Source organism: Lithobates pipiens, unplaced genomic scaffold (genome assembly GCF_037356315.1).
Source record: "Lithobates pipiens isolate NorthernLeopardFrog02 unplaced genomic scaffold, aLitPip1_a1.2 Scaffold_1, whole genome shotgun sequence".
Classification (NCBI taxonomy): Eukaryota; Metazoa; Chordata; class Amphibia; order Anura; family Ranidae; genus Lithobates; species Lithobates pipiens.
In genome coordinates, this window is record NW_027507685.1 from 91,957,939 (window position 1) to 91,983,117 (window position 25,179).

General features: G+C 45.7%; 1 protein-coding gene across 1 annotated transcript in view; it reads left to right on the forward strand.

The window, feature by feature from the left end:
- The window catches only part of PHKA1 (phosphorylase kinase regulatory subunit alpha 1), a 140,602-nt gene that overhangs the window by 10,937 nt on the left and 104,486 nt on the right, over positions 1-25,179 (forward strand). The window contains 5 exon segments of the mRNA XM_077485894.1: positions 8,374-8,532; positions 11,311-11,358; positions 11,528-11,696; positions 19,605-19,687; positions 19,787-19,867. Coding sequence (XP_077342020.1) covers positions 8,374-8,532; positions 11,311-11,358; positions 11,528-11,696; positions 19,605-19,687; positions 19,787-19,867 — 540 coding nt within the window.

Consider the following 25,179-nt stretch of genomic DNA (forward strand, 5'->3'; position numbering starts at 1 on the left):
CAGGTGAGGACTACAAAGACAAGTGTGTCTTGCCTACAGTCAAGCATGGTGGCGGGAGTGTCATGGTCTGGGGCTGCATGAGTGCTGCTGGCACTGGGGAGCTACAGTTCATTGAGGGAACCATGAATGCCAGCATGTACTGTGACATACTGAAGCACAGTATGATCCCCTCCCTTCGGAGACTGGGCCGCAGGGCAGTATTCCAACATAATGACCCCAAACACACCTCCAAGATGACCATGGCCTTGCTAAAGCTGAGGGTAAAAGTGATGGACTGGCCAAGCATGTCTCCAGACCTAAACCCTATTGAGCATCTGTGGGGCATCCTCAAACGGAAGGTGGAGGAGAGCAAAGCCTCTAACAACCACCAGCTCCGTGATGTCGTCGTGGAGGAGTGGAAGAGGACTCCAGAGCCAACCTGTGAAGCTCTGGTGAACTCCATGCCCAAGAGGATTAAGGCAGTGCTGGAAAATAATGGTGGCCACACAAAATATTGACACTTTGGGCCCAAATTGGACATTTTCACTTAGGTGTGCACTTGGTTTTGTTGCCAGTGGTTTAGACATTAATGGCTGTGTGTTGCGTTTTTTTGAGGGGACAACAAATTTACACTGTTATACAAGCTGTACACTCACTACTTTACATTGTAGACAAGTGTCATTTCTTCAGTGCTGTCACATGAAAAGATAGAAGAAAATATTTACAAAAATGTGAGGGGTGTACTCACTTTTGTCAGATACTGTATTTGGCAGCTCGCCGTTAAAGCTCACCTGCCTGATATTAATGGACACAAAATCCCACTTTTGTGAGATACGGTATATAAACATTACATTGAACGTTCTTTGTATTTTTTTTTTTCCCCGAGTGTTTTGGGTACCATTTTAGTTTTTCCATGTGAGAATTTAAATTGGCGAGAACGTGTTTTTAATGGAGGAAAGACTACATGGGAGCACAGGAGCAAGAGACTGAAACTCGCACCTTGATGATGACTTGAGTTTTGTAGTTTATTATTTCATATTCTGGTCCTGTTTCCTTCCATGTGGTTGTCGGGGACGGGGGATGTGAGTATTACTAGTGATCTGGGAAATGCGTGTCTAAGATTCAAGGGGGTGACAGAGGCCACCATTCCAAAATAGCTCCTAAGGCGTGGTGTGGGTTTGAGCTTTAATTGGCACAATTGGAGGTGCACCGGGCAGAGCTGAGCTCCATGTGAAACTGATCGAGGGTCATCTGTATTCGGTTACAAGATGCTAAATGCAGGACTTTGGAGCCAGGGTCCGGTGCTGATACATGCAGCTCCATTATGAGAATCATAAACTTGTAAAGAAGGTGGCAGGAACATGGAACATGTATGTTTTACAATACAACAAAAGTTGAAAAATCTGTGTATGCCCCGGGGCCTCACCTGCTACTGAAGTAGCCCTTTGGTGCATATTGTGTGGCTCCTGTGCCTCAGCAGTCAGTGGGGAGTGTGTTCCCTGCTTTTTTTCTTTCTTTTAACTAAATATATTGGTTTATTCTTTCAGACCTTTCTGTGCTGTCCATTTCTTTTTTTCTTCTATTTTTGTGTATTTTTTGTCTTTATTTTATTTTTATAATGCATCTCTCTGGGAGAAATATTAAGTGCAATGCTAGTAATTTTAAAGGGTGGTAGGGTGCTCTGGCTTGTAATGCAAGTTAACTCTAGCAGTCTCTTGTAACAATTACTATGTATGCCCAGTCTTTGACAGTCTACTGCAGCATGTGGCCATGCTTGTAGTATGTCTCTGCAGTCTCTGACTATTTCCTGTAGCAGGGGCAGTCTCTGACTGCCTCCGGTAGCATGGGCAGTCTCTGACCCTCTCCTGTAGGATGGGGGTGCTTTGACCATGTGCACTATTGCATACACTGAACATTGTCGTGATGTCTGTCGGGGGCCACACTGGGGGCCTTTCCCAACCAAGATTCCTCTAGCGGTTGCTAGGGGTTCCTTGAACAGTAGATCGTGCAGATGTCTTGACTGATAGTGGCAGCAGAGTACTGGGGCCATCATGTGGTAGAGCCAACCTCCTGGGAGCAGTGAAACCTCTGCTTCCCACAGTGGCCTGCCCAAAACCAGGCCTGGCCTACTTTTAAGGTATAGTACTTTAAAGTGACAGAAAACCATAATCCATACATGTCTACTGCACTCCCTGTAATGTATTTTTCTAGAAAATGCCTTTTTACTGTGTTTTTCTGTCTCCTTGTAACATCCCCTCTTCCAGCACCCTACCATACCATAGTCCATGTCGGGGACGAAGGTGCTCCTACATACAGTGGGGGCCCCTCCCTGCTCCCTGCCTAGCCTGCTGAGCCCCACCGGCAGCTCTGCTCTCTGCACAGGCTGTGCAACATAGCGATATAATTACTGTTACTTTTACCAGGTAATATTAAAGTTTGCAATGGAATTTGGTGCTCACAGTGGATTTCTATTCTTTTGTACTATTGGGAAATGCATTTGAAAGTGATGGTAAAATTGGGCATTTTATTTATTTTTCTATAAATAACAAAGCTGTTATACTTGCCTGCTCTGTGCAACCCTCATCCTCCTTGTCGGGTTCCCCACCAGTGCCCACATAGCAAGCCACTTGCTATGGGGGAGCTCGTGTGTGCTTGCTCCCGAGCCGCACTTTGTGTGTCCATTGGCACAAAGAGCATGATTTGGCCCGCCTCCTGCTCCCACTGGCTGTGATTGACAGCAATGGGAGACATTGGCTCTTACTGATATCTCTGAGCCCATGTGGAGAGAGTGAGAAGAGAGCTGCTGCACTCTGGCACATCACTGCATCAAGATCGGGCTCGGGTACATATAAGGGAGGTGCTAGGGGGGGCTGGGGAATCATGTTCAAAGAAAGATTTTGCATGTGGAGTTCTACTTTTAGTGTTGGGGATTTTGATTTACATTAAGTAATGTTACAATGTGCCTCCTTCCTTGCTGTGAAGCGGTGATGCATGCAGATCTGTCCACGCTTCCTGCCTTTCACTGGTCCTTCCAAGAATTACTCTATTTCAAGGACAACAGATGACTTGGACATGACCCAGCAATGCCAGACGGTGAAATAGTCCATCACTTAACACCACTCATAGAAACACCCAACAGGAAGAAATGTTAGGAGGCATTCACACCTGGGCATTCTGGAAAGGCGTGTTTTTTGAAACGTTCTAAAAATGGGATTGCAGTGCCATTATTTCTTAATGGTACGCCAAATACAGGTAGCAGTTCCTCTTTTATGTCGTGCAAAAAAATGCGGAATGTAAAACGCGTTTGGCTCTGTGCCATAAAAGGTACTGGAGCTATTTGGGTGCAGCAAATGCACCAAAATTGTCGGTCTCAGGCATGAATGGAGTCTTCGCCCTTGTACACACGGTCCGAGATTCCGTCGGAATGTGTCCGATCGGAGCGGTTTGTCGGATATTTTCCGACTGCGTGTGGTCTGCATCGGACTGTTTCCGTCGGATTTTCCGACAACTTTGTCCGACCGTGTGCATACAACAGTTTCGGACAAAATCCGACGGATTTGGTTGTCGGAATCTCGGGCTAAGTCCGTAGGGTTCAGTATTGAGTTGGCCCACCCTTTGTAGCTATAACAGCTTCAACTCTTTTGGGAAGGCCATCCACGAGGTTTAGGAGTGTGTCTATGGGAATGTTTGACCATTCTTCCAGAAGCACGTTTGTGAGGTCATGCACTGATGTGTACGAGAATGCCTGGCTTGCGGTCTCTGGCCAGTCAAGTTCCTCCACTCCAAACTCTCTCATCCATGTCTTTATGGACCTTGCTTTGTGCACTGGTGCGCAGTCATGTTGGCACAGGAAGGGGCCATCCCCAAACTGTTCCCACAAAGTTGGGAGAATGAAATTGTCAAAAATGTCTTGAGGACGCCTTAAGAGTTCCCTTTACTGGAACTAAGGGGCCGGTCCCTACCCCTGAAGAAAATCCCCACATCATAATCCTCCCTCCACCAAATGATTTGGACCAGTGCACAAAGCAAAGTCCATAAAGACATAGATGAGCGAGTCTGACCTGAGTCCTGACCTCAACCCGATAGAACACCTTTGGGATGAATTAGAGCAGAGACTGCCAGAAAGGCCTTCTCATCCAACATCAGTGCCTGACCTCACAAATGCGTTTCTGGAAGAATATTCAGACATTCCCGTAGACCCACTCCTAAAACTTGTGGATAACCTTCCCAGAAGAGTTGGAGCTGTTATAGCTGCAAAGGGCGGGCCAACTCAATATTGAACCCTACGGACTAAGACTGGGATGCTATTAAAGTTCATGTGCGTGTAAAGGTAGGTGTCCCAATACTTTTGGTAACCTAGTGTATACAATGTTTTAACCAGTTCCGGACCAGCCACTGCAGTTGGACTGCGGCAGATTGGTTGGGCGAAGCAACGTTACCTTACATCGGGCGCGCTGCCACCTAGGGGCACGCGCGATGATCGGATTCACTTCAGAACCGATCAGTCTCCAGGCCCAGAACTCTTTTCGTTCCAGAGAAAGGAGAGAGAAAGAACATCTCACAGTAAATTGCACCAACACTACACTGACACAGTACACATAGGCACACTTGTCACCCCCTGCCCCCAATTAACCCCTTCACTCCCTGTCATTATCACCCAGTGCAGTGTTCATATTTTTCTTTGATCATTCTACTAGCATCATTTGTGACAATAATCAATGTTAGGTTACGTAGTAGACCCAGATAGGTCTAGGGACCCTCCCTAAACCCCTCTAATAAAGGTTTAACCCCCTGATCACCCCGTCACCAGTGATCACCGTATTAGTGTCACGGGCGATGCTGGTTAGTTAAATTTTATAGCATCAGGGCACCCGCGGTATATTGCCTAATAAAAGGTTTACCCCACGATCACCTGGTGGTTTTTTAGCGTCAGTCAGGGTCCGCCTCGCTCCAGACATCTTCAGATTCACGCCAGTAGCGCTAACACCCACGCATGCACCATAGACCTCCCTTAGAAGTATAGTGCCTGAACGGATCAATATTTTTAATCACATTAGCGTCCCCAATAGTTTAGGGTTCCCAAAAACACAGCGTTAGCGGGATCAGCCCAGATACCTGCTAGCACCTGCGTTTAGCCCCTCCGCCCAGCCCACCCAAGTGCAGTATCAATCGATCACTGTCGCTTACAAAACAGTAAACGCATAACTGCAGCATTCGCAGAGTCAGGCCTGATCCCTGCGAACGCTAACTGTTTTTTTTTTTGGTAGCGTTTGAAGAAGTCGCTGACAGTCAGGTGCTCTTTTTTTTTTTTTTTTTTCCTGAGTGTCTCACTAGTAGTACCAGTAAATTTAGAGGCCAAAATGTCCAATCGAAGGTACACTAATGAAGAGGCCTACATGTTTTTGAGCCTGAGAGATGAGATTGAAGAGGAAGTCAACCATCTGTCCAATTCAGGCTCAGAATACGAACCAGTAAACAGCAGCGGCACCCTGACAGATGGCTCTGATGACGGCATTGTGGTCCCTGCCAAGGTCAGGTGTACCCGACCCCATTCTTCTGTTGTTGAGGTGCAAGAACTGTAGGGCTCTCATATGGAGCAGAGAGCCAGTGCTAGTGCCGCTCATCCTTCTTGTGAACTGGCAAGCATCAGCAGTCTAGTACATCCTGGTCATACATCCAGCACAGCAGTAACACTTGGTGATGTGGTGAGTCCCATATGTGCAGTTCAAGCTGGTGAGGTGGCTAGCATGAGTAGCGTTCCGTAGCCACCAGGAAGACAAACGCAGGCACGTCGAGACCCATAGTGCCCTTCCTGCTGCATTTTCCAATACGAATTCGGAGCCCACCACTTCTGCAGCACCCGTACTCTTCCCCCCCCTTTTCACTGGCCAACTCAGAATTCAGGTGGAAATGTTGATTTTACGCCACTTGATTTTTATTCGCTGTTTTTCACGGAAGATCTCTATAGATCTGTTGTGGACCAAAGCAATTTGTATGCTGGTCAATTAATCGCTGCTATTCCCCAGGTGGCCCTTGGCAGAGATTGGAAACCTATTACGCTTTTGGACTTTAAGACCTTCCTGGGCCTATCCCTCCACATGGGCAAAGTTAAAAAAAAATAAAAAAAAGGGAGTTGCGGTCATATTGGTCCACTGACCTAATTCACCATGTGCCGTGTTCTCTGCCACCATGACCAGAAAACGATACGAGCAGATCTTGTGGTTCATGCATTTCAATGACAATGAACTCTGTCATCCCCGGGGCGACCCTGGATACAATCGGCTACACAAAATTCGGCCCCTCGTAAACCTTCGAACCTGTGATAGGTAGCGAGGAAGTGAATCCAAAAATTCACGCCCTTAGAAATACTGAAGGTGGTGATTTGGTTTTCGGGGTCCTGTAAGCGGCTAGGCTCCCAAAAACTCCCACATATGTGGTATCCTTGTACTCAGGAGAAGCAGCAGAATGTATTTTGGGGTGTAATTCCACATATAACCATGCCATGTGTGAGCAATATATCATTTAGTGACAACTTTGTGCAAAAATAAAAAATAAAGTTTGTAATTTTTCTCAGTTGCTTGGGGTGCCTACTTTCCAAAGTGGGATCATTTGAGGGGTTTTGTGCCATCTTGGCATTTTATGGCCTTGGAACCTGTGATCGGTAGTGAGGAGTGAAATCAAAAATTTGCGCCTTTAGAAATCCTAAAGGCAGTCATTGGTTTTTCGGGGCCCCATAGGCTCCCAAAAAGTCTCACACGAGGTATCCCTGTACTCAGGAGAAGCAGCAGAATGTATTTTGGGGTGTAATTCCACATATAACCATGGCATGTGTGAGCAATATATCATTTAGTGACAACTTTGTGTAAATTATTTTTTTGTCATTTTTCAATGTGCTCAACATGCCTCTCAGAAAATTCTTTGGGTTGTCTACTTTCCAAAATATTGTTGATGGGGGGGAGGGGGGGTTTAGCACCTCAAGAAATAAGATAGGTAGTCATAAACTAAAAGCTGCGTAAATTTCAGAAAATTTACCCTAGTTTGTAGACTCTATAACTTTTGCGCAAACCTATAAATATACGCTTATTGACTTATAACAAAGTAGAAAATAGAATTTTTTTAAATGTTCGGTCTTTTTCCGTTTTTATATCGCTAAAAAATTTAAATCGCAGAGGCAATCAAATGCCATCAAAAGAAAGCTCTATTTGTGGGGGGAAAAAAAGGAAGTTTGGGTACAGCATTGCATGACTGCGCAATTACAAGTTAACCACTTCCCACCCAGCCAATGCACATATACGGCCGGGTGGGAGCCGTCTACTTCTGATAGGACGTTCAGGAACGTCCATCAGAAGGAGCAGGATCGTGCGTGCCCGCGCCCGTGTCACCCGGACACGGCGCATCTCAGATCGGCAGGAGGGCTCTCTGATTGGCCCTCCTGATCACATGATGCCCGTGTCCAATCACGGCCGTCATGTGATGTAAACAAACAGCCAGTTGCTAGGCAATCGGCTCCTCCTCTCCTCACACAGAAGTCATCGCTGAGGAGAGGAGAGCAGATCGCTGCAGCCGGCTGATGATCAGTGAGTATGAGCTGTTTTTTACAGCTTTTTACTCACTGATCACCAGCCTAGTGTAATACACAACACACCACACAGTATAAACACAGTCCCCACATATGTCCCCAAATAATAAAAACACATGTCCCCCACATATGTCCCACTAAAATCACATGTTCCAATGATTATCTGCACACGTATATACGTGATCACCTGCACACATATGTACATGATCATTGGCGTACATATGTTCGTGATCACCAAACCAATTATTATACACTTAATGGAATTTTTTTTTACCAAAAACATGTAGCAGAATACATCTTGGCTTAAATTTATGACAAAATTTGATTTTATTGGATTTCTTTTAAAATAGAAAAAAGAAAATATTGTTTTTTTTCCAAATTTCCGCTTTTTTGTGCTTATATCGCAAAAAATAAAAAACTGAATCGTGAATACATACCACCAAAATAAAGCTCTATTTGTGCGAACAAAATGATAAAAATTTCATTTGGGTACAGTGTAGCATGACCGCGCAATTGTCACTGAAAGCGCTAGAGCGATGAAAGCTGAAAATTGGGCTGGGAAGGAAGGGGGCGAAAGTGCCCTGTATTGTAGTGGTTAAAGCAAACGCAGTGCCAAATTGTAAAAAGGGCCCTGGTCATTGAGCAGCCAAATCCTCCGGGGCTGAAGTGGTTAACTAATTTTGAGACTTAAAATTATTATTTTTACATGCAAAATTGCTAGAAAAAAAGGGTTAAATAATGTAATTTATTAAGGCCAGGGTTCAACTTTAAGAAACGAGAAAGCTCTGAATTGAATGTGTGGATGTTTATTTCAGAATCCAGTCACAGGTTTGCTGCCAGCCAGCTGTGAACATAAAGATGCCTGGGTGAGGGACAACGTGTACACTGTCCTGGCAGTGTGGGGTCTGAGCCTGGCTTACAGGAAGAATGCCGACCGGGATGAGGACAAAGCAAAGGCTTATGAGCTGGAACAGGTAAGATGAGAGGAACGTTCGATATGGTCACCCAATATAATCCTGTACAATCTCTACAACCATTCTCCATATCCTCAGTGTTGCCATGTTCTTATGTTGTTGTATACTTATTATACACACCAGTGGGATGTCTGCTGGATTTAGCTCCACGTCTTCTCCAACCTCGTTTCTTATGGTTGCTAATAAAGGCTCTCCTGTCCTAAGCCTCGTCTAATATTTCACGCAGTGTGTCCCTGCTAAATGTCATTCCCGATATCCTGTGTCGTGCTGCCTGACCCACAAGGCCCGGGATAAGCAGAATTCTACCACCAAGTTGGAAGACTTCTTGACTTCTTTTGGTTTCAGGAACGTAGCTGCTTGCTTCTTGTGTTCCTAAATGGATATTCATTCTTCTATATCTGTATTTGTTTTTAAGATCTTGGTAGGACCAGGGATTTATTTCTCAGGTGCATATACTCACCCCTTGTCTCTGCCCCCCTAACTACCTAACAAGAAAAGCAGTAAAGATCCCCTGCAACCAGCAGTAATAACCCCCCAGCAACAAAATGCCCCCCAGCAACAGTCAGCTTCCCACAACAAAATGCTCCCCAGCAACAAGCAGCTCCCCACACCAAAATACCAGTAAATATCCCCTACAGCCAGCAGTAATACCCCCCCCCCCCGCAACAATCCGTTCCCCACAACAAAATACCAGTAATGATTCCCTTTGTTGCTGGGGGGGGGGGGTTATTACTGCTGGCCAAAGGGGATCTTTACTGGTATTTTGTTGTGGGGTGTTGATTGTTGCTGGGGGGGGGGGGGTGTTATTACTGCTGGCCAATCAAATCCCCGCAACAAAATACCAGTAAAGATCCCCTTTGGCCACAACAATATATCCCCCAGGAACAATCAACTCCCCACAACAAAATACACCCCCCCCAGCAATAATCATCTAGCCGTAACATTATACCCCCCCCCCCCCCCCCCCGCAACAATCAACTCTCCACAAAAAATACCAGTAAATATCCTCTGCAGCCAGCAGTAATACACCCCCCTCCCCCTTTCCCAAGCAACAATCAACTCCCGACAGCAAAATACCTCCCCCAGCTTCAGTTGACCCTCCAGCAACAATAAACCCCCTCCCTCAACAGTAGATCCCTGCAACAATTGACCCTCCAGCAATAAAATATCCCCCATCTGCAACAATAGACCTCCCAGCAAAAATAGGCTGCCCACAATAAATCAGCAGCCAGTATCAATACATCCTCCAACACCCCTTTCCCTAAGATACATTCAGTGCTGGAGGTGCCAAAACTGTGTCCCCCCCACGTTCATGCTGGAAAAAAAATCCCTGGGTAGGACTATCGTGCTGTAGTAAATTCTAAGCTAAAGCTGGCCTTGCAAGGTTAGATTTTACCTTTTGAATGTTTGTGGAAAAATTGTTCATCAAAACATTCTTTCTTGTCGTCATTGAGTCAACTCATTTATTTTAAAAGGCCTTAAAATTCCATTCAAATCTGCTATTTAAATGGAATCCCAGACATATTAAGGTGGTTTTCATAGTTTTGCCCAAACAAAAACTACATTCGCTGTTAGAAATTTTCTCAAAGGAATTACATTTTTATCTTATTTTCTGTCAATGCAGTTGAAATGAATGGTCAAATTGGCCCCACCCCATTAAAGATTTGAATGAAGCTTTTGAAAATTAAAACTTTTTGAACCTTCTACTTTTCTACTGGTGTATGGCCAGCTTTTCATAATGTTGTTGTATTTATGTAACCTGTTTTGAGCCATGGTTGACTCTTTTAGCTCCACTATGTGGACACCAGAACATCACTTGCTATGTGACCAAAGGTGTCTGGACTACCCTCCAGTGGTTGAGTTCAGATGTTTCCAGTGAAGGATATTGTTAAGTCTGCAGCATACAAAAACATTTTAGATTGCTGTGTGCTTCCAACTTTGTGCTAACAGTTTGGTGATGGTCCTTTCCTGTACCATCCTGATGGTGCCCCTATGTACAAAGCCAGTTCCAAAATAAAATGGTTTGCGTTTGGTGTTGAGGAATTTGAGTGTCCTGTACAGAGCCCTGACCTCAACCCTACTGAACACCTTTAGCGCTCTCATTCAACATCAGTACCCGAATGCAACCCTAGTGAAGTCCTTTGGGATTGGGTCTTCGTATCCAACATCTGCACCTCGCCTCAACCCTACTTAACACCTTTTGGTATGAATTGGAACGCCAACTGTGAACCAGGTCTTCTCATCCATCATGCATACCTGACCTCAACCCTACTGAACTCCTTTGGCAGGCCAACTACACATTAATTTCCATGGTTTTGAAATGGCATGTCCAACAAGCTCATTTAGCTGGGATGATTAGGGGTCCACCAGTCTATTTACGTTAAGAACAAGAAATGGCAAGAGAGAAAAAAAGTCCTAGGTAAAAGAGTTTGGTGCAGTTTGTAATGAAAATATACTGGAAGGCCGCACCCAATGTCTGTGATGTCAAGGAAGTATTGCTTTAACTGTCAGAATGCTCTCTCGCCATGTCTAGTGGTGGGAGGTAGGTTGCACTGAGGGGGAAGGGGGTGAGGGTAAGCAATAAAGGCAACCACAGCCTGACAATGTTCAAGCACCCATGCTGTACTGCATGCCCCCCAAACTCATGTTTGTGATCTGAATAGACCAGAGCAAAGTTAATTGATCCTTTAACTGTAGATATAGCATGGTATTGTATTTTAGAATGTTTGCTCATTGGGTACAGCCAATTACATGCCTTCCTTTTTTTTTCTCCAACAGAATGTGGTTAAACTTATGAGGGGTCTTCTGCAATGTATGATGAGACAGGTAAGCATGTCAAATACTTGCTCAACAGCCTACAAATGCTCTGATATTGACAGCCTTCAAAAGGCTTCACAACATTGTTACTTTGGCTTTTCCATTACTGTTTGATAATTTAACATGGCGGAAATGCTTGACCTGATCGAGGCTCATCAATTATGTTACTTTTCTACAGGTCCCCAAAGTGGAAGAATTTAAGTACAGTCAGGGCACCCGTGATTCCCTCCATGCCAAGTATAACACAAACACCTGTTCTACCGTCGTTGGGGATGATCAGTGGGGTCATCTACAGCTTGATGCCACTTCAATCTTTTTGCTGTTCCTGGCACAGATGACTGCATCTGGTATGTATGTGTTCTCTCCATATGACTAGGCCCATGCAGAAACCTCTCCTTGTAACTGGGACTGTGCAAAGGCTCTCTCGCTGTGGCCGGCTCCCTGCCGGGAGGACCGCTCGCTGTGGCCGGCCCACTGATCATCCATGTCTTTACGGGCCTTGCTTTGGGTACTGGTCCAAATCATTTGGTAGATGGGGGATTATGGTGTTGAGTTGTTTTTCAGGTTTTGGGCTTGATCCCTTTCTTCCAGTGAAGGGAACTCTTTTTTTGAAAAATAGTTTTTATTGAAAGGCTGGTGAGATACAAATATCAAAGCAACATATTGATAATGCATATACACTTGTATAGCATACAGGAGAATATTTACAATCAAAAGTGCCAATGAGCACAGAATCTTGTCAAGCAAAAACAGGATAGGTAACCACATACGTTTATGGATACAGTATTATCTCCTTTTAATTACAGCCAAAAAAAAATTTTTTTATTCAACTGAACAGTAAGGTAGAACAACAAAAAAGAATGAAAAGGAAAAAAAAAAAAAGGCAGAAAATTAAGGCAGAAAATTATAGAATATCTCTGGTGCCGATCCAAGGTGCCCATTGGAAATACAGAGCAGAAGATTTCCCCTCTGACGTGGAAAGAATTTGTTCATATTTAAAAGTTTGATCTATTTTTTTCCTCAGATCGCTCAAACAGGGAGGGTCTGGGGCTCTCCACTTCTGAGCAATCAGGAGTCTAGCTGTTGTCAGTATTTGTACTACAAGGAATCTAAGGGATGGCGGAAATTGGTCTATGTGTATGTTTAGAATTGCTAGTTCAGGGGTTGCTTCTCTAAGAATGCCCGTGGTTTTGGAGATAAGAGCAAAAACTCCTCTCCAAAAATTTCTAGTATGGGGACACTCCCACACCACATGCAACAGTGTACCCACTTTTCCACACCCTCGCCAGCAGGTGTCTGAGTTCTCCCTTGTAAACAGTGAAGGGAACTCTTAAAGGGGTAAAGCTTTGTTTTTTATTTTCGAAATAGGTTCCTTTTAAGCTAGTGCATTGTTGGATCACTTACCTTTTCCTTCGATTTCCCTTCTAAATGTTTTTTTTCTTTGAGTTTCTCACTTCCGGTTTCTCCTCAGTAAACTTCACACCATCATCCGAGCGGTGTTTAGTCAGCCAGAACAGCTTACTGAACAGCTTACTGAGGAGGAACAGGAAGTGAGAAATTCAAACAAAGAAAAAAAACATTTAGAAGGGTAATCGAAGGAAAAGGTAAGTGAACCAACAATGCACTAGCTTAACCACCTCAATACAGTGCACTTACACCCCCTTCCTGACCAGACCAATTTTCAGCTTTCAGCGCTCTCACAGTTTGAATGACAATTACTCAGTCACTTTGTTACTTTGGCCAAAATTTATACTGCTACCTATCTTTGGTAAAAATAACCCACATTAGTGTATATTATTTGGTCTTTGTGAAAGTTATAGAGTCTACAAACTATGGTGCCAATCACTGAAAATTGATCACTTCTGATCAGGCCTTCAGTACATCAGGTGTACCTCATTTCTTGAGACACTAACAAGTCAGGAAAGTACAAATACCCCTCAAATGACCCCTTTTTACAAAGTAGACATTCCAAGGTATTAAGTAAATAGCATGGTGAGTTTTTTTTAAGTTGTCATTTTTTCCCACAATTCTTTGCAAAATGAAGATTTTTTTACAAAATTGTCATATTATCAGGTTATTTTTCACACACAGCATATGCATACAACAAATTACACCCCAAAATACATTCTGCTACTCTTCCCGAGTACGGCGATACCACATGTGTGAAACTTTTAAACAGCCTGGCCACATACAGAGCACCAACATTGATGTAGTATCTTCAGATGTTCTACGAGCAAAAATGACGTATCTCATTTCTCAACCACCTATTACACTTTTGAAGGCCCTGGAGTACCAGGACAATGGAATTTCCCATAAAATGACCCCATTTTGGCAAGCAAACACCCCAACGTATAATCTGTGAGGCCTAATGAGTCTTTTGAATGGTTAATTTTTTTCCAGAAGTTTTTGGAATATGTGGAAAAAAATTAAAACGCATTTTTTTTTTACACAAAATTGTCAATTTATTAGATATTTCTAACACATAGCATGTATATAGCAAAAATTACACCCCGAAATACATTCTGCTACTCTTCCCGAGTATGGCGATACCACATGTGTAGGACTTTTACACAGCCTGGCCACATAGAGAGGCCGAACATTGAAGTAGTACGTTCAGGCATTCTAGGAGCATAAATGACACATCTCATTTCATTCCTACCTATCACACTTTTGAAGGTCCTGGACCACCAGGACAGTGAAATTACCCACAAAATGACCCCATTTTGGAAAGCAAACACCCCAACGTATATTCTATGAGACATGGGCTGCAAATGGGTACTCTGATGGGCTGGTGACAGGTACTCTAATGGCCTGGTGACAGGTACTCGGGTATTCTGATGGCCTGGTGACAGGTACTCGGGTATTCTGATGGCCTGGTGACAGGTACTCGGGTATTCTGATGGCCTGGTGACAGGTACTCGGGTATTCCGATGGCCTGGTGACAGGTACTCGGGTATTCTGATGGCCTGGTGACAGGTACTCGGGTATTCTGATGGCCTGGTGACAGGTACTCGGGTATTCTGATGGCCTGGTGACAGGTACTCGGGTATTCTGATGGCCTGGTGACAGGTACTCGGGTATTCTGATGGCCTGGTGACTGGTACTTGGGAACTCTGAAGGGTGGTGACAGGTACTTATATGGACTGTGACAGGTACTCTGATGTGCCGTGACAGGTACTCGGGTACTCTGATGTGCCGTGACAGGTACTCGGGTACTCTGATGTGCCGTGACAGGTACTCGGGTACTCTGATGTGCCGTGACAGGTACTCGGGTACTCTGATGTGCCGTGACAGGTACTCGAGTACTCTGATGTGCCGTGACAGGTACTCGAGTACTCTGATGTGCCGTGACAGGTACTCGGGTACTCTGATGGGCCGGGACGGGTACTCTGATGGGCCGGGACGGGTACTCTGATGGGCCGGGACGGGTACTCTGATGGGCCGGGACAGGTACTCGGGTACTCTGATGGGCTGTGATTGACAGGTACTATGAGGGGTGGTGACAGGTCCTCTTTATTGGGGGGGGGGGCGGCAATCAGTGTGCTTGATGTATACTGTAGGCGGTAACGAGATGTTACCGCAATCTCCTCCTCACACACGATCTGTGTGTGAGGAGGAGAACCCGGTAACATCTCGTTACCGCGGTTTGTTTACATTTTAGTGATCGGCTGTGAAAGGATCACAGCCGATCACGTGGGTAAACAGCCGGCCAATGGCTGTTTACTAGCGTCGGTGACGAGCAGTGTTCCCAGGGAACACGCCGCCACCGACATGCACGCACAGCGCGCTCACGATCGCGCGCATGCGCCGTGCACAGTCGGGGTGTGATCGGCCGTGACTTCATCACGGCCGAGCACGTGGTAAACAGCCATAAGCAATGGCTGTTCACCCCCTTCGGTGGCGAGCGGTGTCTCCGTGACATGCCACCACCAAAGAAACAGGGATGCGCGCGCGATCGCGTGCATTCCCTGTTTAAATGAGAGGCCGTCATATGACGGCCACCCGCCACAATAGCTGCGCCGCCTGGCCTTCATTTGACAGCCGGCGGTCAGCAACTAGTTAAAGGAACCTATTTAGAAAATAAAAAACTAACCTTTACAACCCCTATAAGGCATTAGCATACCAAGACATTTTAGAAAATTTCATGCTCCCAAATTTGGGAACCCTTTGGAGATGGACCCTTCCTGCATGACTGCGCACCAGTGCACAAAGCAAGGTCCATAAAGACATGGATGAGCGAGTTTGAGGTGGAGGAACTTGACTGGCCTGCACAGACTCCTGACCTCAACCCGATAGAACCCTTTGGGATGAATTAGAGCAGCGAACAGGAACTTTAGTTTAAGGGCATGGTAGCCCACTTTTATTAAAAGGAACAAAATAAAGTTAATATATGCTCTTGGTTGCCCACACAGGGCACACAGTTTTTTTTCTCCCAAAAACAATACATGGAAAATGCCAAGCCACCTGGCTATCTTCAGCAGTACTGCCACCTAGGCTTTACACTTCAGCCCTCTTGGCCATATAACAGGGTTCCCGTACAACTACTGTACCTCTTTTCACCTTCCTTGCTGCTCCGGCCTTCCACTTCAGGCTCTCATCTGTCTCCTTAGATGCACACAGCTTCAACACACACAGCGTCTATCTAGAAAGCAGCCCCTCACTGCTCTGATCCTCAGACTTGGGTCTCTGGACTCCTGGAGATCCTCCTGTCTCTCTGGGTGGAGCCCAGAACCCTAATGCTAACTCTGCTATAAGCCCAGGATCCATCTGCTTAATCAACCAGCCAGACTCCTGGCTGTTCCAAAAACCCGGTCCCAGGATTGGAGATTCCATCCCACCCATAACGCTATGGAATCTCCGGGCTCCAAGTCCCCAAGTGGATTTTACAAACTTTGGAGGAAACTGATAAAACAGATTCCTCCACATTAAATACCCCTGGAGCCCCTCAAACTGCCTATTGGAGAACCCTGGGCGACAATTACTAGGACAGGGAACTGTACTGTCACACTAATATATAAAAAAAAAAAATATATATATATATATATATATATATATATACCACTCTTTGTTACATCTCAGTGCTGCTGGTTTCCTGCGACCCCTTTTGCCTTCTCTTTCTGTCTACATGCACTCTAATGATGACAGCATGTCATTTCTCAGGGCTGGTTTTCTGATAGTGACAACAATGGAGATCTTATCTGTGTAATATGTTTGTAGACTCCATCGGAAGTGCAACGGAGTGACAATGTAGAAGCACTAATGGAAGGCATTGTTCTCTGTTGTCACCATTAGGAAATGCCAACCTGAGAGATGCCGTGAAGCCATCATGAAATGGCTTGGAGGAGTTTAGCAGCACTGAGATATAACAATGAAAAAAAGGTGAAATAAGTTAAAAATAAATAAAATAAAAATGCAAGTTTATGATACATGGTACACAGACAAAACGAAATGCCATTCACTTAGGGTTCAAGTCTACTATAAATCGATCGATAAGCTTTTAAAAATAACTAGGCCAAAAGGAAAATAACTGTTGCATTTAGGGATGCACCGAAATTTCAGCCGCCGAAACATATCGGCCGAAAATGGCCCTTTCGGCAAAAAGCCGAAGAGAATTTCCGCAGATACTGGTGCCGAAAATGGGGCGGGCCAAGCCCCGCCCCCGGTGCCGCCCATCACGGGGTTGTCATTCTGTCTTTAGCGCTCCTCCTCCCCTCCCTCCTCACCTATGCTGCAGTGGGGTCTTGCTGTAAAGTCCCCCTCCCCACAGCGGTGGCTGCATATGTCTCCTCAGACGATGTGTAAATCTGCTGTGCAGGAGCTGGGTACAATGTTTACTGTGAAAGTGAAACCAAAGGAGAGACGTCTAGCAGTGTGTGCTGTGCTCTCTGCCTCCCCCTAGAGTGCAGTACCCAGCATGGAAATTAATGTACAGAGCTGCAGCTGCCAATTTAAAAAAACTGTCATATGTGTGTGTGTGTGTGTGTGTGTGTGTGTGTGTGTGTATATGTATATAATGTATATAATATATATATATATATATATATATATATATATAAATATGTATGTGTGCATGTTTCTATGTATGTGTGTTGTATGTTTATATGTGTGTGCGTGTTTATATGCACTGGTGAGGCACTGGCAGGCTACGTGGCGGGCACTGGTAGGCTGCTGGGCACAGTGAGGCTGCATTGATCTCCTGTAGCATGTCCGCAATCTCTGGCCAGCTCCTGTAGCATGCCTGCAGTCTCTGGCCAGCTCCTGTAGCATGCCTGCAGTCTCTGGCCATCTCCTGTGTAGCATGCCTGCAGTCTCTGGCCATCTCCTGTGTAGCATGCCTGCAGTCTCTGGCCATCTCCTGTGTAGCATGCCTGCAGTCTCTGGCCAGCTCCTGTAGCATGCCTGCAGTCTCTGGCCATCTCCTGTGTAGCATGCCTGCAGTCTCTGGCCATCTCCTGTGTAGCATGCCTGCAGTCTCTGGCCATCTCCTGTGTAGCATGCCTGCAGTCTCTGGCCATCTCCTGTGTAGCATGCCTGCAGTCTCTGGCCATCTCCTGTGTAGCATGCCTGCAGTCTCTGGCCATCTCCTGTGTAGCATGCCTGCAGTCTCTGGCCATCTCCTGTGTAGCATGCCTGCAGTCTCTGGCCATCTCCTGTGTAGCATGCCTGCAGTCTCTGGCCATCTCCTGTGTAGCATGCCTGCAGTCTCTGGCCATCTCCTGTGTAGCATGCCTGCAGTCTCTGGCCATCTCCTGTGTAGCATGCCTGCAGTCTCTGGCCATCTCCTGTGTAGCATGCCTGCAGTCTCTGGCCATCTCCTGTGTAGCATGCCTGCAGTCTCTGGCCATCTCCTGTGTAGCATGCCTGCAGTCTCTGGCCATCTCCTGTGTAGCATGCCTGCAGTCTCTGGCCATCTCCTGTGTAGCATGCCTGCAGTCTCTGGCCATCTCCTGTGTAGCATGCCTGCAGTCTCTGGCCATCTCCTGTGTAGCATGCCTGCAGTCTCTGGCCATCTCCTGTGTAGCATGCCTGCAGTCTCTGGCCATCTCCTGTGTAGCATGCCTGCAGTCTCTGGCCATCTCCTGTGTAGCATGCCTGCAGTCTCTGGCCATCTCCTGTGTAGCATGCCTGCAGTCTCTGGCCATCTCCTGTGTAGCATGCCTGCAGTCTCTGGCCATCTCCTGTGTAGCATGCCCGCAGTCTCTGGCCATTTCCTGTATAAAAATATTTTTTAAAAATAGTCAATTTCGGTATCAGTGCTGTTTCGGTATCGGTTTTCAGGATCAAGGAAGATTTATTTTCAGTATCGGTTTCGGCACCAAAAAACCCATTCGGTGCATCCCTAGTTGCATTGATTTAAATCATTAAAGTGCATCTCTGGGGGAAAAAGAAAAAAAAAATGATTTAGTACATCTCTGCAATACATTCCATTTTCCCCATGTATTGCAGACCCTGCAAGAACAGAACAATACCTGCTGATCTGCACTCAGTTCCTAAGTCCTGTTACAGGCTGACAACGCACAGCATTTTGTGGACTGAATGATGTCAGCCCTACCCAGCTGCCTTTTGCAAAACTGAATTTCACCTGATCTCCTCATCACCACTTGGGGGAGGTGTTTTGTAGTCTAAGATAGGAACTGGGGAGGGTTGATTATGCTTCTTCGGATAACATAGGAAGTGTGCACAAGACAGCACAGGATTTCTGGCAGGATTAAAGTAATACTAAAGCTTGTTTTTTTTTTTTTCTTCTGAAATAACAAATGTGTATACTTATCTACTCTGTGTAATGGTTTTGCATAGAGCAGCTCCAGTCTTCCTCTTCCCGGGTTCCATGCCGGCTCTCCTGGCTTCTGCTAGATGCCCCCATAGCAAGCACCTTGCTGTGGGGTGCCCAAGCAGGGGCGCTCCCATGCCCCTGCCCTGTGTGTCTATTCACACATAAAACTGTGGCTCAGCCCCACCCCCTCTGTCTCCTGATTGGCTCACTGGCTGTGACTGACTGCAGTGGAAGCCAAGTAGTGCGAGTCCCCTGTGAGCCAAGGCTCTCGAAATGGGGCTCAGGTAAGTATTAGGGGGGCTTGCTGCACACGGCATGAAGGTACTAAAAAAACCTTGTGCCTTTACAACCACTTTTAACAGGTTTTTTTTTGCACTTATTGAACAAATAGAACGGAACTCTTTAATGGTATTTTAACCAGGCCAAAATGGTATCAAATGCCTTGATTTCTGGGGTATTAATGATTGTCTTTTTCCGCCAGGTCTTCATATAGTCTACACTCTGGATGAGGTTACCTTTGTCCAAAATTTGGTGTTTTACATTGAAGCAGCTTATAAAACGGCGGTAAGTAAGATCAGCATATGTAGGATTATGCGGTGTGATTCACCGAAAATGATCTGCTGTTCATTTTTCATTTATAATATATGCTGTATATTCCTGCAGGACTTCGGGATGTGGGAACGTGGGGATAAGACAAATCAAGGGATTGCCGAGCTGAACGCCAGTTCAATTGGAATGGCCAAGGTAAAAGAAATGTTGTACACATAAAGGTCCTTTTTAGACCACCTCTTTTTTTTGACTTGCACGTTGTTTCACTATCAGAATATATTCTCTCTGCCTCTTCTTTAATAATAATTTATGTATATGTCACTGTTCAAAATATGCTACATTATGTAAGCCTGACTTCACTATTGGATCAGAAAAAGTACTTAGAATGCCATTTCAAATGCGAATAAATCACTAAATGAATAGAATGTTCTCTTAAGCCCCATACACACTATCAGATTTTCTGCTGATTTTCATCTTCAGATTTACCAAAACCATGTAGTGCAAGGGCCTGCCTGATTGCATACACATTGAAACTCCTAAGACCCCTTTCACACCAGGGCGTTTTGCAGGCGATATAGCGTTAGAAATAGCGCCTGCAATCCACCCTAAAAAAGCTGCACCATTGTAGTGTGAAAGCCAGAGGGCTTTCACACTACAGCGGTGCACTGGCAGGACGTCAGGGAAAAGTCCTGCCAGCAGCTTCTTAGGAGCAGTGTGTTTACCGCTCCTCCCTCGCTGCTCCCCATTGAAATCAATGGGGCAGCGCTGTAATACCGCCGGCAAAACGCTGCTATTGCGGCGTATTGCCGGCGGTTTTAACCCTTTCTCGGCCGCTAGCGGGGGGTAAAATCCAGCTGTAAAACGGCGCTAAAAATAGCAGCGGTTTACCGCCCACGCTATGGGTGGTGTGGTGTGAAAGGGGTCTAATAGTTAAGGTGTGGCTAGAGATCAATTTACAAAAAATCTGTATGCCTAAAGGTACCAACATCCCATTTCATTTAAAGAATAATAAAGTACTGGATAAGGGATTTTAAGGGTACATATTTCAAATATACACTACCACGTATTCTTATAAAAATAAAAACATTTTTTTTTATTATTTATACACAACACATAAAAAGATGGATACAGACATATATTCAGAGTCATAGTTATATACACAAAATCCCTATTAGCGACACCGTTATTGTTGCAATCTCACACTTAAAAGACTGCGTCCAAAAATGTCTACATGTTTCGCCAAAAACGGCTTCATCAGGAAAAATTTACGAAATTGTTGACGAAGTAATTTTTTGTGTTGAAAATATTTTTATTAGTATATTTCAAGATAGAACAGGAAAACAGTAAACATCATGAGTTAAATGTGAGCAAAAAACAGCAGCAGAAATACATTTACAGGGGGCCGGCTAATGACTATCGGCCACAACCGGTCTCCGTTGGTAAGCTTGGGGAATTGAAAAAAAAATAGCCTATTCTCTGATTCACGAGGTCATACCAGTAAAAGATACTCATGGGTTACTACATGAGGCAATGTTTAAATAATAGCATAATGGAGACAAAGAGGGAGAAAAGAGGAAAGAGAAGAGAAGAACAAAAAGGGACAAAGTGGTAGAGGGGAGAGCTGAACAGCAAGAAGGGAGGGGAGTGGAGGGAAGGGGAGAAGGGAAAAGGGAAACGGATAAGGGGGTAGGGAAGAGAGAGCCCACAGTGTCCCTATGCGTTCGAAATTTTGTTCATCAGATTGTCAGAGGAGGAGAAGCGGAGCCAGATCGACCATTGAGTTATAAATTTGGCGTAGGTGTCATTGTCCAGCGCCAGCATCTCCTCCATTCTCATGGTGTCATTCATAATTGATACCCACCGTGACAATGGGGGTGTATTCTTTGTCTTCCAATAAGCAGGTATCAGTTGCCTAGCAGAGGACATAAAAAAACGGAGCAATCTTTGTCTAGTCAGTATAGAGAGTAATGCAATTTTCGGAGAGATAGGAACCGGTCTATCAGCTAAAAGATTGTAACATTCAAAAACATGTGTCCAAAAGGGGCGGATCCTCTCGCAGTCCCACCAGACATGTAGATAAGTTCCGATTGAGGTTTCACAGCGCCAGCAGGTGGCTGGTGTAGACGGGAAGATTTTGTGTAAAGTTGCAGGGTCTCTGTACCATCTGGACAAGAGCTTGTAGTTCTTTTCTTGGGAGTAGCAGGAGATGGATGACTTATGTGTAAAGTGAAAAGAGGTTTGCCATTCCGGCACAGAAATGTTTTCACCCAAGTCCGCAGACCACAGCCTAGTGTAATGCGGAAGTTGATCATGTGCTAAAGTCTGCAGTAGGTTGTATAGGGAGGATAGGAGGTGTTTGGGAGTTTCAGGGAGCGAACACAGTTCCTCGAAGTTGGTAAGCTTGCGATGTATTTGAGAGGAGGAATGTAGGCGTTTGGTGAATGTGGACACATGTGAGGCTGTGAGCCAATCTCCAGGATCAGCCGGGTGGACTGGAGTCCCCTGGGAAGGATGTACAAATGCGTAAGCTTGTGGCCACATTGTGCGTTTAAAGGATCCTAGGGAGGCTGCCCCCGTACCTTGTGGCAGAGCAGGATGGTCAAAAAGGGACGTCAGGGGGCCTGGGTCAGAGGAGAGGGTGGTGTTTAGCGCCCTCTTATACCACAGCTTCAAGGAGGCCAAAGTCAGTGGGGATAAGGATGTCAAGCGAGAGTAGTCTTGTTTGTAACCCCAGAGAAGGGCTCGGAGATCTACAGGAGAAAGATCCTGTTCAACGGTCACCGAGGCCTTGCAGGGAGGGCAGGGGGAACCATTCTATGATGCGAGTCATATGAGCAGCTGTATGGTAAGTCTCAAAGTCAGGGAGGCCTGTTCCTCCCATAGTCTTCGGGAGCGTAAGCAGTTTAAATTTAACTCTGGGGAGGCCCCTGTTCCACATGAATCTGGTGGCAAGCGAACGCAGGGAGGTAAAAAAAGATTTGGGGACATGGATAGGGGCCGTTTCAAATGAATACAGGAATGTGGGTAAAGTGTCTATCTTTAGGATATTGATCCTTCCGAACCAGGGCAAGGGAGACCCACCCCACTCCTCCAGGTCCTTCCGTATACGGGAAAGGAGGGGAATGTAGTTCAGGGAAAACAAATTAGTTAGATTGGAGGGTATAATGACACCTAAGTAAGAAATCCCCTTGGTTTGCCATCTAAATGAGAAATTGGATTTTAGAAGGGAGAATGTGGAGGGGGTGAGAGATATGTTGAGAGCTTCTGTCTTATTGATGTTGATCTTAAAGTTACTATGGATGCCAAAACGTTGAAATTCTTTGAGCAGGGATGGTAGAGAGATGTGCGGATTCTGAATATACACAAGGAGGTCATCAGCGTATAGGGAAAGTTTGTGGTGTGCAGACGGAGTTTGAATACCGAGAATGGAGGGGTTTTGACGTATGGCACAGGCCAGGTGTTCAATGATGATGACAAAGAGGAGGGGGGACAGGGGGCAGCCCTGCCGGGTACTGTTTGCAGTGTCAAAGGGAGCTGATGTGGTACCGTTGACGAGCACCTTAGCTGAGGGTCGGGAATATAGGGACATAACTTTAGAGATGAAGGGAGCTCCGAGGCCAAGTTGTTCTAGGGACAGCTGTAGAAACCTCCAACTGACTCTATCGAAGGCCTTTTCAGCGTCGAAAGATAAGAGGCAAGCTTTCAGGCCTTTACGTTGGATCAGGGATATAAGATGTATCGTCTTGGTGGTGTTGTCCCTTGCTTCCCTGCCAGGGACAAACCCCACTTGATAATGAATAATTTTAGGTAGTAAAGGGGACAGACGGGTAGCCAGAACTTTCACGAATAGCTTAATATCTATGTTGAGTAGGGAGATGGGCCGATAGCTGCTGCACTGGGATGGGTCCTTGCCTGGTTTAGGGATAATAGAGATGTTGGCAGATAAGGATTCCTTGGAGGGGAGGTTAAGACTGTCTACCGAGTTAAAGGCCTTTGTCAGAAGGGGTGCAAGTTGGGGGGGCAAAAGTTTTGTAGAGCCGGGGTGTAAAGCCATCAGGACCCGGGCATTTTCCCACTTTAAGGGCTTTTTTAAGGCCTGTAAAAATTCAGAGGTAATTAGGGGCTCATCTAGGGCTGTCGCGTCTGCGTTGTCAATAGTGGGTAAAGCGGTCTCCATAATATAATCCTGTGTGGGGTCGGGAGAGGGGGGGACCGATCCGAAGGGGTTGTACGCGGAAGGTTATAAAGCTGTGAGTAGTATTGCCTAAAGGATGCAGATATCTGAGGTGTTAAATGTTTTCGTATGATCCGGTTGAACGATAAAGGGGATTGAATGTTGCTGAGGTCTAGGGTGAATGATCCTAGCCAGGTGCTTACCACATTTGTTTGCCAGTGAGTAGAAGTGGTTCTGCGCTTTACCCCTGGCAATGAGGGAGTGCGCGTCTAGGAGCTGGAGTAAGTCTCTGCGGGCATTGGAAAGTTGGACAAAAACAGCAGGGTCCAGTTCTTTCAAGGTCCGCTATGGTAGTAAGGAGTTTGCTTATGTCATGAGCTCGGGCCTTCTTAAGGCGGGAGCCGTGTTGTATAAGGGTACCCCGGATCACACATTTGAGTGTGTCCCATTGGTTCAAAGGGGAGGTTGTGTCAGCGGAGTGGTCACCCATAAAATCTTTAATGACTTTAGAGACATCCGCTACGCACACGGTGTCCCGCAGCAGGTTGTCGTTAAGTCTCCAGCTTGCCCCCCGGCGGGTAGCAGGGGGGCGGACTAGAGTCAGATAGACGGGGGCATGATCGGACCATAGGAGGTTACCGATCGACGCTTGGAGAGGTGTGTCTAGAAGTGATTGCGATATGAAAAAGTGGTCCAATCTACTGTAGGAGTTGTGTGCAACCGAGAAATAACTGTAATCCCTTTCCGTGGGATGCTGGACTTGCCAGGCATCCACCAGATGGGAGGAATGGAAGAGTGATTTTAATAAGTGTCAAGGTGGAATAAGGAACAGAAGACTTACCCGAGGATGTGTCTGCGGACGGGGAGAGGACAATATTGAGATCACCTCCAATAATGAAAGCCGACCCTCCAAAGGAGGATAGTCTGGTGAGGACTAAAGAGAGGAACCGAGCCTGGCCCACGTTCGGCACGTAAATGTTAGCCACTGTGAAAAGAAAATCGTTTAGTTTCAGTTTCAAAAATACATAGCGACCCGAGTCACCTATGAGAGAGTCCAGAACCTCCGGGTTAAAAGATTTATGAAAGGCAACAGATACCCCTTTGGATTTGGCCTGAGGATTAACACTGTGAAACCATTGCGAGTAATACCTATTGCGCAGTGCTAGAATAGCTCCCGTGTGAAAGTGTTTCCTGAAGCAGCAGAATTTTCGTACGCTTTTTGTGAAAATGGTAAAGCGTCTGGCTTCGCTTCTCAGGTGTGTTGAAACCTCTACAATTAAAGGAAGCGAAGGTTATTGAATCGTCACTAGCCATGGGGGGTCATAGGGTGTAG